Consider the following 12,062-nt stretch of genomic DNA (forward strand, 5'->3'; position numbering starts at 1 on the left):
TTGTCTACATGAAATCCATTTTAATTATAAAGACATAGATTAAAAGTAAATGGATAAAGGGGGTACCTGGGTGGCTCAGTTGGTTAAGCATCCGCCCTTGGCCCAGGTCATGATCTCACGGTTCATGGGTTCCCGCATCAGGCTATGAGCTGACAGCTTGGAGCCTGGAGCCTGCTTCGGATTCTGTCTCTCTCTCTCTCTCTCTCTCTGCCCCTCACCTGCTCATGCTCTGTCTCTCTCTATCCTAAAAACAAATAAACATTAAAAAAAATGTAAATGGATAAAGAAAGCTATATCATGCTGACACTAATTTTAAAAACCAGAAGTTGCTACATTGATTTCAAACAGAGCAGACATCAAAGTAAGAAAAATTACCAGGGATAAAGAGAGGTATTACATAATAATAAAGGGGCCAACTTTCCAAGAAGACTTAGAAATCCTTAATATGTGTGTGCCTCACAACACAGCATCAAACACAGCATCAAACTACATCAGAAAAAATTATAGAACTGCAGAGAGAAATAGATCTCAAATCACAGTTGGACATTTTAACACCAGACTATCAGAAATAGACAGATACAGCAAGCAGAAAATCAGTACGGACATAGTTTAATTCAACAGCAATATCAATCAATTGGTTATAATTGACATCTATTGACCACTTCATCCAACAACAGCAGAATATACATTCTTGTCAAGTTCACATGGAACATTCACCAAGACAGACTACATCCTTGGGCCATAAAACACACATCAAAAAAAATTTTTAGGGGCACCTGGGTGGCTCAGTCGGTTAAGAATCCAACTCTTGATCTTGGCTCAGGTCATGATCTTACAGTTCGTGAAATCGAACTGCACATGGGCTCTACACAGACAGTGTAGAGCCTGCTTGGGATTCTCCCTCTCCCCTCTCTCTCTGCCCCTCACCAATCCCTCTCTTTCTCTCAAAATAAATAAATAAACTTTAAAAAAATTTATTTATTTTTGAGAGAGAGAGAGAGACAGAGCGTGGGCAAAGAAGGGGCAGAGAGAGAGTGAGACACAGAATCTGAAGCAGGCTCCAGGCTCTGCACTGTCAGCACAGAGCCCAACACAGGGCTTGAACTCATGACTGCAAGATTGTGACATGAGCTAGATTGGACACTTAACCAACTGAGCCACTCAGGTGCCCAAAATAAATTTTTTAAATATAAATCATGCCCGAAGCAGTTTTTTTTCTAGATATGTCTCTTGAGGCAAGGGAAACAAAATCAAAAATAAACTATTTGGACTACATCAAAATAAAAAGCTGCATAGTAAAGGAAACAATCAACAAAACTAAAAGGCAACCTACTTAATGGGAGAAGATATTTGCAAATGATATATCCAATAAAGGGTTAGTATCCAAAATACACAAAGAACTTACAAAACTCAGTTCCTAAAAAATGAATGATCCAATTAAAAATGGACAGAAGATATAAATAGACATTTCTCCAAATAAGACATCCAGATGGCCAATAGACATATAAAAAGATGTTCATCATCACTTATCATCAGGGAAATGTAAGTTGAAGCCAAAATATCATCTCACACCTGTTAGAATGGCTCTTATCAAAAAGACAAGAGATAGCAAGTGTTGGCAAGGACTAGGAGAAATAGGAACCCTCGTGCACTGTTGGTGGGAATGCAAACAGGTGCAACCACTGTAGAAAACAGTGGCGGTTCCTCAAAAAGTTAAAAATAGGACTACTCTATGACCCAGCAATCACACTACAGGGTATTTACCCAAAGAATACAAAAACACTAATTCAAAGAGATACCTGCACCTCTACGTTTATAAGCAATTTTATTTACAATGGCCAAGATACGGAAGCAGCCCAAGTGTCCAGTGATTGATGAATGGATAAAGAAGATGTGGTATATATACAATGGAATATTATTCAGCCATAAAAAGGAATGAAATCTTGCCATTTGCAATGATGTGGAAAGAACTAGAGAGTATAAGGCTAGCCAAATCTGTCAGTCAGAGAAAGACAAATACCATATGATTTCAATCATATGTAGAATTTAGGAAACAAAACAAATTAACATAGGGTAAGAAAGAAAGAAAGAAAGAAAGAAAGAAAGAAAGAAAGAAAGAAAGAAAAAAGAGGCAAACCAAGAAACAGACTCTTAACTATACAGAACAAACTATGGTTACTGGCGGGGAGGTTGGGGGGGGGATGTGTTAAATAGATGATGGATATTAAGGAGGGCACTAGTGATGAGCACTGGGTGTTGTATATAAGTGATGAATCACTAAATGCTACACCTGAAACTAATATTATACTGTATATTAACAGACTGGAATTTAAATAAAAACTTGAAAAAAAATTTAAAAATAAACCTAAGTGTAGATGCAAAACAAAAACGAAAACAAAAACAAACAACAGAAAAAGCACAACCCTATGCCCACAAATCCTATAGCCTGGATGAAATGGACCAACTCCTTAAAAGATACAATCTGCCAAAATTTACATTCAAAAAATAGATGTTCTGAATGGCCTATATCTATTAAAGAAATTTAGTCAATGATTAATAACCATCCAACATAGTAAATACCAGGCTCTGATGGGTTCACTGGTGAATTATACCAAACACTTCAGGACAAAATTATATCAGCTCTCTATAATCTCTTCCAGAAGAAAGAAACAGAGGGAATACTTTCTAAATCATTCTATGAGGCCAGTATTACCCTAATACCAAAACCAGAGAAAGACAGTACAAGAAAACTACAGACCATTATCTATCACGAACATGGATGCAAAAAACCGTAATGAAACTATCAAATCAACAATGTAGAAAAAGAATTACACACCATGACCAAGTGGGATTTATCCCAAGTATGTAAGGTTGGTTTCACATTGATAAATCAATGAGTATAATATATCACATCAACAAGCTAAAGAAGAAAGATCACATGATCATATTGATAGATGCAGAAAAAACACTTGTCAAAATCTAATACCCACTCATGATAAACAAGACTCTCAGAAAATGAAGACTTCACCAAGACATATTATCATAAAATGGTCAAAAACCAAAGACAATGAAAAACTTTTAAAAGAAGCAAGAAAAAAAACAACTTGACTCACACAAGTGTACCCCAATAAGGCTATCAGTGGATTTCTCAGCAGAAATCTTGCAGACTAAAAAAGAGTGGGATGATATGTTCAAAGTACTAAAAGGAAAAAAAAAAAAAAAAAACTGCCAACCAAGAGTACTCTACCCAGCAAAGCTGTCCTTCAGAAATGAAGGAGATAATGGGGAGCCTGGGTGGCGCAGTTGGTTAAGCGTCCGACTTCAGCCAGGTCACGATATCGCGGTCCGTGAGTTCGAGCCCCGCGTCGGGCTCTGGGCTGATGGCTCAGAGCCTGGAGCCTGTTTCCGATTCTGTGTCTCCCTCTCTCTCTGCCCCTCCCCCGTTCATGATCTGTCTCTCTCTGTCCCAAAAATAAATATACGTTGAAAAAAAAATTAAAAAAAAAATAAAAAAAGAAATGAAGGAGATAAGACTTTCCTAGACAAACAAAATCCAGGGGAATTTATCACCTCTAGACTTGCCTTATAAGAAATGATAATAGAAGCTTTTAAGCTGAAATGAAAGAATGCTAATTAGTAACATGAAAAACATTGAAGTGTAAAACTCCCTGGCAGGGGCACCTGGGTGGCTCAGTGAGTTAAGTGTCTGACTCTTGATTTGCGCTCACATCATGATCTCATGGGTTCATGAGTTTGAGCCCTGCTTTGAACACAGAGCCTGCTTAAGATTCTCTGTCTCCCTCTATCTCTGCCCCTACCCCACATATGTGCATGCGCGCTCTCTCTCTCTCTCTCTCTCTCTCAAAATAAATAAATAAACATTAAAAAAACCTCACTGGTAAAAGTAAGTATAGAGTCAAGTTCACAATACTCTATTGTCTATTGTAATGGTGGTATGTAAAGCAATTAACTCTAGTATAAAGGTTAAAAGGCATATTATTAATAACTGTAGCTAAAATAATTTTTTAATGGATACATGTAAATTGTGACATCAAAAACATGAAATGAGGGGCACCTGGGTGGCTCAGTCAGTTGGGCGTCTGACTTCGACTCAGGTCATGATCTCTTAGTTCATGAGTTTGAGCCCCATGTCTGTGCTGACAGCTCAGAGCCTGGAGCCAGCTTCAGATTCTTTGTCTCCCTCTCTTATGCCCCTCCCCCACTCGCATTCTCTACCTCTCTCTGTCTCTCTCTCTCTCTCTCTGTCTCAAAAATAAATAAATATTAAAAGAAAAAAGCATAAAGTAAGGGGGCTATGAAAGGGTAGAATTTTTCTCTGTGATCAAAGTTATCAGTTTAAAATAGACTGTTAAAACTATAAGATGTTTCATGTAATCCTAGGAATAATGAAGCAAAACCTACAGCAGATACATAGAAGATCAAGATACAGAAAACAAAGCATACCAGTATAACTATAATATCACAGAGGAAGACATCAAGAGAGGATAAAATAAAGGAATGACAAATAGCCAGAAAACAATGAACAAGAAGTCAATAATAAGCCCTTACCTATCAATAATTACTTCAAGTGTAGGGGCTCCTGGGTGGCTCAGCTGGTTAAGCATCTGACTTCGGCTCAGGTCATGATCTCATAGTCTATGAGTTCGAGCCCCACATCAGGCTCTGTGCTGGCAGCTCAGAGCCTGGAGCCTGCTTCAGATTCTGTCTCCCTCTCTCTGCCCCTCCCCTGCTCACTCTGTGTCTGTCTGTCTGTCTCTCTCAAAAATAAATATACATTAAAAAAATTTAAAAAATTACTTTAAATGTAAATGGACAAATACTCAAATCAAAAGACAGAGTGGCTGAATGGATTTTTAAAAAACAAAAAAGAGGGGCGCCTGGGTGGCTCAGTCAGTTAAGCCGCCGACTTCGGCTCAGGTCATGATCTCGCGGTCCGTGAGTTCAAGCCCTGCGTCGGGCTCTGTGCTGACAGCTCAGAGCCTGGAGCCTGTTTCAGATTCTGTGTCTCCCTCTCTCTGACCCTCCCCCGTTCATGCTCTGTCTCTCTCTGTCTCAAAAATAAATAAAAAAAAACGTTAAAAAAAAAAATTTTAAAAACAAAAAAGACCCAACTATATGCTGCCTTCAAAAGATTTCAGCTTTAAATCTTTATATTGGCAGCAAGTAAAGGGATAGAATAAGATATTTTTTTGCAACTGGAAACCAAGAGAGAGTAAAGGTGGTTATACTTTTATCAGACAAGATAGACATTAAGTAAAAAACTAACAAGGCACAAAGAAGGTCATTATATAATGATAAAGGGATCGACTCATCAAGAGGCTATAACTATAAATATATATGCACCCAACATCAAAGTGCATAAATATATTAAACAAATATCAACAGATCTGAAAGTAGAAATAGACAGCAATGCAAGAATGGAAGGTGACTTCAATGCTCCACTTATGTTAGTGGATATATCATCCAGACAAAAAAATTGATAAGGAAATATAAGACTTGAAGTACGGTTTAGACCAAATGGATCTAACAGACATATATATAACATTCCATCCAACAGCAGCAGAATGCTCATTCCTCTCAAGTGCACATAGAACATTCTCCAAGATAAATCATGTGTCAGGTCACAAAACAAGTCTTAACAAACTTAAAGTTGAAATCTTAACAAGGAACTTTGATCACAGTGGTATAGCACAAGAAGAAAACTGAAAAAGTCACAGATATGTCAAAATTAAATAACATGCTCCTGATCAGTCAATGGATCAAAGAAGAAATCAACAGGGAAATCAAAAAATATTAAGAGACAAAAGAACATTGAAACACAATATAACAATATGGGATGCAGCAAAAGCAGTTCTGAGAGGAAAGTTTGTCACAATAAATGCCTACATTAAGAAAAAAAGAAAGACCTGAAATAAACAACCTGACTTGACACCTGAAGAAACCAGAGGAAGAAGAGGGAGAAGAAGGAGGATGAGGACGAGGAGGAGGGGGAGGGAGGGGAGGAGGAGAAGAAGAAGAGGAAAAGAACTAAGCCCCAGGTTAGCAGAAATAAATGAAATAGAGATTACAAACACAATAGAAAAGGTCAGCAAAACTAAAAGTTTTTCTTTAAGATAAACAAAGTTGACAAATCTTTAGCTAGACTAATGGAAAAAGGAGAAAAGATTCAAACAAATAAAACTAGAAACAAAAAAGGAGACATTACAGGGGATACCATAGAAACACAAAGGATCAGAAGGGACAACTGTGAACAATTATATACCAAGAAATTGGATAACCTATAAATAATGGATAAATGCTTAGAAACATACAATCTACCAAGACTGAATCATGAAGAAACAGGAAATATGAATAGATCTATAACTAATAAGGAAGTTGAATCAGGAATCAAAAATCTCCCAACAAAGAAAAGTCCAGGACCAGATGGCTTTACTGGTGAATTGAACGAAACATTTAAAGAACTAAGGCCTTCTCAACTCTTCCAAAAAACTGATGAGGAAGAAACACTTCCAAATTCATTTTATAAGGTTATGATTACCCTGATACTAAAGCCAGACAAGGACACTGCATGGAAATTACAGGCCAATATTCCTGATGAACATAAATGCAAAAATCATCAACAAAATATCAGCAATCTGCATTCAAACAGCACAATAAAAGGATCATATCTCATGGCCAAGTGGGATGTATCCCTTTGTGGCAAGAATGGTTCAACAGGTGTGAATCCGTGTAATCTCATGATTACACTGGGATTAAGGGGAGGGAAATCACAGAGGAGTAGTGTCATTCTCATCCCATCATATCCAGGGTACATATTGTCAACAGGACTTTTCGCTGTTGATGTTGACTGTGATCACCCAACTGAGGTTTGTCAGCTTTCTGCACTGTGAAGTTACTCCCCACCACCCCTGCCCTTTTCTGTTCTGTACTCTTGGAGGGAGGTCACAACCTGGAGCCCACACTGGAAGAGTAGCTACATAGATTATTTGGAATTCTTCTGCATGCGGTATTTGTCTCTCCTCCCCTTGTATTTATTTATTCATTTATTTATATCAGTAGGGATCCGTGCATGTTTATTTATACTTTAGGTTATAATCCAAAACGATTTTGTTGCTCCAATTGTCCAGCTTTGGCCACTGGGAGCACTCTCTGATGGCTCCTGTGTTCCTTGTCATTTTTCACACGGATGGCTATAACCTCCATAAATAAAAGGTCTGTGGGGTCCTTAATAATTTTTGAACGTAAAAGGGATCTGAGAACAAAGTTTGAGAACTGGAGCTCTAAAGGACCCTCCACTTGACCCCAACACCACGTGTGGGCGTGGCTCTGCAGGAAGGGTAGGAGCAGAGGCCACACTCGCGCACCCACGGGGACACCGACTTCCCCGTGCCACGCACTCCGTCCAAAGGTTTTCTCCCAGTCGGCAAACGCACGAGCGCCCACTCTGACAAAGCTCATCCTGCCGTGCCTTTCTAGAAAAGGCCACTGCGGGGCGCGCGGCCCACAGTGAGTCACGCACCAGCAAATCGGGAAGGGACAGGCATGTTGGCGGACTCAGCGCTTTCCTCCGCAGAGCCGGGGCCCTGGCCCGGCCGGCCCATCGGTCTCACTCCCCTCCAGGCTCAGCCGGTTTGCCCTCCCGGGCCACCTAAGGCGTGCAGGTGTGACGGCCGCGGACAAGAGCGCTCCTGCGGCAGTGGCGGGGCGCGTGAGGAGAAGCCGCCGGTTCCTCGGCCTCGCAAGGGCTCCCCAGTGCCCTCCACCTGCCGGTCCCTGCTGAAAGCGGCCGGACAGCTCCCGGGCCGCGGCCCCGCTTCTGCCCTTTCCTCTGGGGCCCGGCTGGCTGGGCCCGGCCGACCCTTTCTTCAGCGAGCGCCAGGCAGACAGAGATAACCGGCTGCAGCTGGAGACCCGGCTAATTGATACAATAAGTTCTGTAATTGCCTCGAAAATAAGGTAATGATTTGGCAGAGGGAATGCTTTGATCTTATCAGCCAAGAAAGACCTCTCCAAATGAAACTTCAGAGGGACTGGAGGCCTTCAACTCGGAGTGTGAAACCCAGGGACCGTCTACTCCCCACCCCCAACCCGCCCTTGCCCCTATGTCCCCTGTGCCCTGCCTTACACTCCAGGCTTTCCAGGCTTTTCAAGAAGGAATGGAAGAAGCAGACTTTTCCTAGACTAAAATATAACATTCGCACATATGCCAGGGGTTACGTATGGAGAAGGAAGGGGTGGCTTCCAGCCCTAGGGACGCTGTAAAAAGGATTGGGTGGGTGGGGCAGACTGAGATTATGAGAACCCTGATTTGGCTCAAGCCTGATGAGGTTTCTTATAGAGTGAGGGCTGCTGATTTTGAGGTTTTCAGGAAGGAGGGGGTACCCAGAGGGAGAAGAACCTTAGTCTTGCTTTCTCCAAGAATCTGCACACACACACACACACACACACACACACACACACACACACACACACACCCTTGCTCTGCACTGTGGGTGTCCCTGTCTGGCAGGGGCCCCAGCACAAAGAGGATTAGAGAGATGAGCTAATCTGGTTTGTGTGCCAGACATGGCCCCAGAAAGGGCCCTTGTCTACCCTGATGTTTGAGGGGGTGAAGGAGTGAGGAGTCCTCCTCCTTTTGGGGCCTGCTGGCTGACAGTATCAAAGACTCCTTCCCACTGAGGGTCCAAAGGATGCTGGAGTCCTAACTTCAGGGTCAAATCTAGGGAGCAAAGAAGCAGAGGCCTTGGAGAACAGGGTGGGCTGTCCTACAAGAAACAAGGGAGAAAGAGACAGAAATTGGCCCCCACGGAGGGAACTAGATGTCCACCCCACTTGTCTTGCCAGTGAGGAAACTGAGGCCAGGAGTGCAAAAGTGACCTTCAGAATCATGGAAATCAAGAAAGCTCAGGAAAAGCGTCTCAGGGCTCCTTGTGCAAGCAGCAGGCTCGGAATCATGCATGGCTGGGTTGAGGGAAAACGGTTTTTCTGATTTCTTTCAGTCCACTGTGCTTTGCATCGTGTTGCAGGGCCTATGGAGGAAGGTGTGAGAAAGAGAAGAACAGAGACAAAGAGAAACAAAGATACACACAGAAAAATACAGAGGGGAACACAGACACACAGAGGGAGTCAGAAAAGATATGGAGAGTGAAAGACAAGAGAGAGACATAAAGAGAAAGAGAGAGATTCATAAAGAGAAAGATGGAGAGAAGTTCAGACAGAGGGCAAAAGGCCAGCAGACACAGACACACAGAGAAGACAAACGAAGACAGACAGAGAGACAAACATAGAAAGACAGGAATGGACACAGCATGATAGAAATAGGAGCCAGACAGAGACAGACCTAGAGAGACACAGAGAGGACATGGGGAGAGCAAGAAGCAGAGCAAAGTGAGGAAGGCAGAGTGGGAGGGAGGAAGATAGTGGGCTCTGCAGATTTGTGTCCGCTGGAAGCAAACCTCGCTTCCAGATCATTCTAGGACCCAGAACAGGTGGTGGGGAGAGAAAGAGAGCTCAGTGTTATTTGATACAGGCAGATTGGGAGAGGGTGGCTGGGGGCAAAGTGGGAACCACTCTCCCTTGGGGTTAGGCTGGTCAGTGACCACCCAGAATCCCAGCAGCACACCCACTGGCCTCACACAGAACCTGGGCCACCCGCCCAGGATGGCTGTGAGCCCGCCTACCGCCTGGCTCCAGTCTGATTACAGCCAAAACACTAAAAGGCTCCAGACCCCCTTGCCCCGCCCCCATGGTCCCGCCTCCCCAAGCCTCTGCCCTTCCTTCCCCTTCTCCCCTAGCTCACTGTTTCTCCCAGGCCCCTTGGGGGAGGAATCTACTCTCCTGTTTGGCCACTGGCTGGGAGGAAGAGGGTCCCTGTCTCTGGCCTGCCCCACCGAGCCCCCTTCACTGGTTTGGGCTGGATGCTCCTTCCCTCCAAAGCCCTCTTGGCCTGGCCTCTTTGAGACACGTTCCATGCCTCGCCTGGGAGCTCATAAATACCAAGGAGAGGCCAGTCAGGCGGTGTGCAAAGTGTAGATTCCCCCACTCCACCCCCCTTAAAAGCCCCTGTGTTCTTCCCAAGCTCGCTCCTCTTCCCTAGACACCTGCATGGGGTGGCTGGGGAGGGAGAGACGAGGTGGGGGCACGGAGGCCTGTGTGAACCTGGCCCCATTTCAAATAAGACTTGCCTCGGTCTGCAAAGAAAGCTCAGGAAAAGCGTCTCAGGGCTCCTTGTGCAAGCAGCAGGCTCAGGAATTCCTTGACTCCCATCCAAACCTCCCCCCAGCCCCTTCTCGGCCTTTCTCTCTGCTCATTACCATCCACACCACCTCCCACCCACCAGGAAAGAGAGAAGGTCATCACCAAAGGGGTCCAGGGAAGGGGGAGCCTCCTCCTCGGGGGTCAACCAGGGTAGAGTAAGAGCTGTTTACCCACACCACCCGAACTCCCCTTAGCTCATCTCCACTCCCATCCAAGGGCCAGTAAAAACTCAAAATCATTCAGCCTCACGCAGCTGAGAAGAGAGTGAAGGAAGTCCCCATGGGGGAGCAGAGCGTGAGGTTAGATATCCAGGGTGAGGGGGGAGACCCTTCTCCTTTGGGCAGCCACTTTTGAGAAGGCAGGGGGCTACGGTGCCACCTTGAGGAAGAAGGGTGACTGGCTCTGCTGGTTGCCCCAGGGAATGCAGGATTCTCAGGGAGCCGGGATTCTTCCCCAAGGCCTCTGTTGACACTGCCCAGTAAATCTGCGGTATGCAGCCTCGAACAGCAAAGCCTAGTGAACCACTCCTCGGGTGGCTTTATTGTATTTGCAAGAAAACACCTTGGAGTAAGACCCTTTGTCTCCTTCTGTGTCATTTAGGATGCTCTGGCCAGTGCTGGGCATACAGCAGGTGTTCGATAAGTGCCAACCTGACTCTATGCAGTGCCCTCCAGACAAGAACTTGACTCCCAAATTAGTGACTCCTCCCCTGCCTCCCATTAGGGTGGAGTGAGGGTAGGGGTGGGAGGGAGGAGCAGGTCAGGCACTAGCTCTGGCCTTGACCCTCGGCCTGGAAGCCCCACAACAGGCCCTCGCGTGAGGAGCTGAGCTCTCCAGTAGCGTCTAGGACCTTGAGACTGAAAGTTTATTTTGAGATATGAAGTCCAAAGTGGCAGATCCCAGAAAACCTCTTCTCTGGCTCCGTATTTGTTCTCTAGTTAAGTGGTTGAGTGCAGCTCTTGCAGGCAGCTGGCTCCTGCAGCCTGGGGTTCCTCCTGGGGAGCCAGGGGGCTCGGAGGGGAGGGGAGGAAGACGAGGAAGGAGCAGAGCCTCATCTTGGGTTGTCCACTCTACAGCAAAGGTAGCCTGTAAGCACTGGGGAGAAGTCTTGTCCCCTCATTCACTGCCCTCCCTCTTCGAGCTGCTGATGTTTCTGGGGGCCTCCTTAGCTCAGCAACATGCTTTAATAGTTGAGCATCTATGTTGTGCCAAGACACGGTCCCACTTGACTGTGAAGACAGCTGAAGCCAAAGAAGGGGCCTCAGAAGTGAGTCTGGGGCCCAAGTGGGTGAGTCCGCACGGTTAGGGCTGATGTGATCATCTCCAGCCCACCCCACAACCTCGGGCCCATATGTAGAAACAAACACAGGGCCAGAGTCACACCCAGGCCTAAGCACACAGGGGAGTCTGGGAGAGGCTGCCCCAGCTTGCAGACCTTATAGACTGCTGCCCAGCATCAGGGTGGGGCTGGGCTGGGAGGAGGTGAAAGAGTGGTCCAAGGAGAGGGGCCCGGCCAGGAAGGAGCCTGGGCCCACTCCTTTCTCACCTGTCCCTCTCAGGGAAGCTCGGCAGAGAGTCTGCTTTTTGAGAGTCTTTTTGATGAAACACAAGGGCTGCTGGATACTTTCAGACTCAGGGAAAGGAGAGAAGGGGAGGGAAGGGTCAGCTGGTTAGTAGGGAGGGATGTGGCTGCATGCTGGCCCTGCTTGGTCTCAGCAGTCAACCCTCTCCCACTCTTATGCGACTCCAGTCCAGCCCCCAATTTCAACCCCTATGCCCCACCC

The 12,062-nt window shown here is 45.1% G+C and overlaps 1 protein-coding gene across 1 annotated transcript in view; it reads right to left on the reverse strand.

Annotated features, from left to right (window-relative positions):
- The window catches only part of ST7L (suppression of tumorigenicity 7 like), a 105,945-nt gene continuing 93,883 nt past the window's right edge, over positions 1–12,062 (reverse strand). The window contains exon 15 of the mRNA XM_086717847.1: positions 1–244. Coding sequence (XP_086573973.1) covers positions 215–244 — 30 coding nt within the window. The 3' untranslated portion in view covers positions 1–214. The remainder of the gene's footprint in view (positions 245–12,062) is intronic.

Source organism: Puma concolor, chromosome C1, assembly GCF_028749965.1.
Source record: "Puma concolor isolate L17-30 chromosome C1, mPumCon1.1.hap2, whole genome shotgun sequence".
In the NCBI taxonomy this organism is placed as follows: Eukaryota; Metazoa; Chordata; class Mammalia; order Carnivora; family Felidae; genus Puma; species Puma concolor.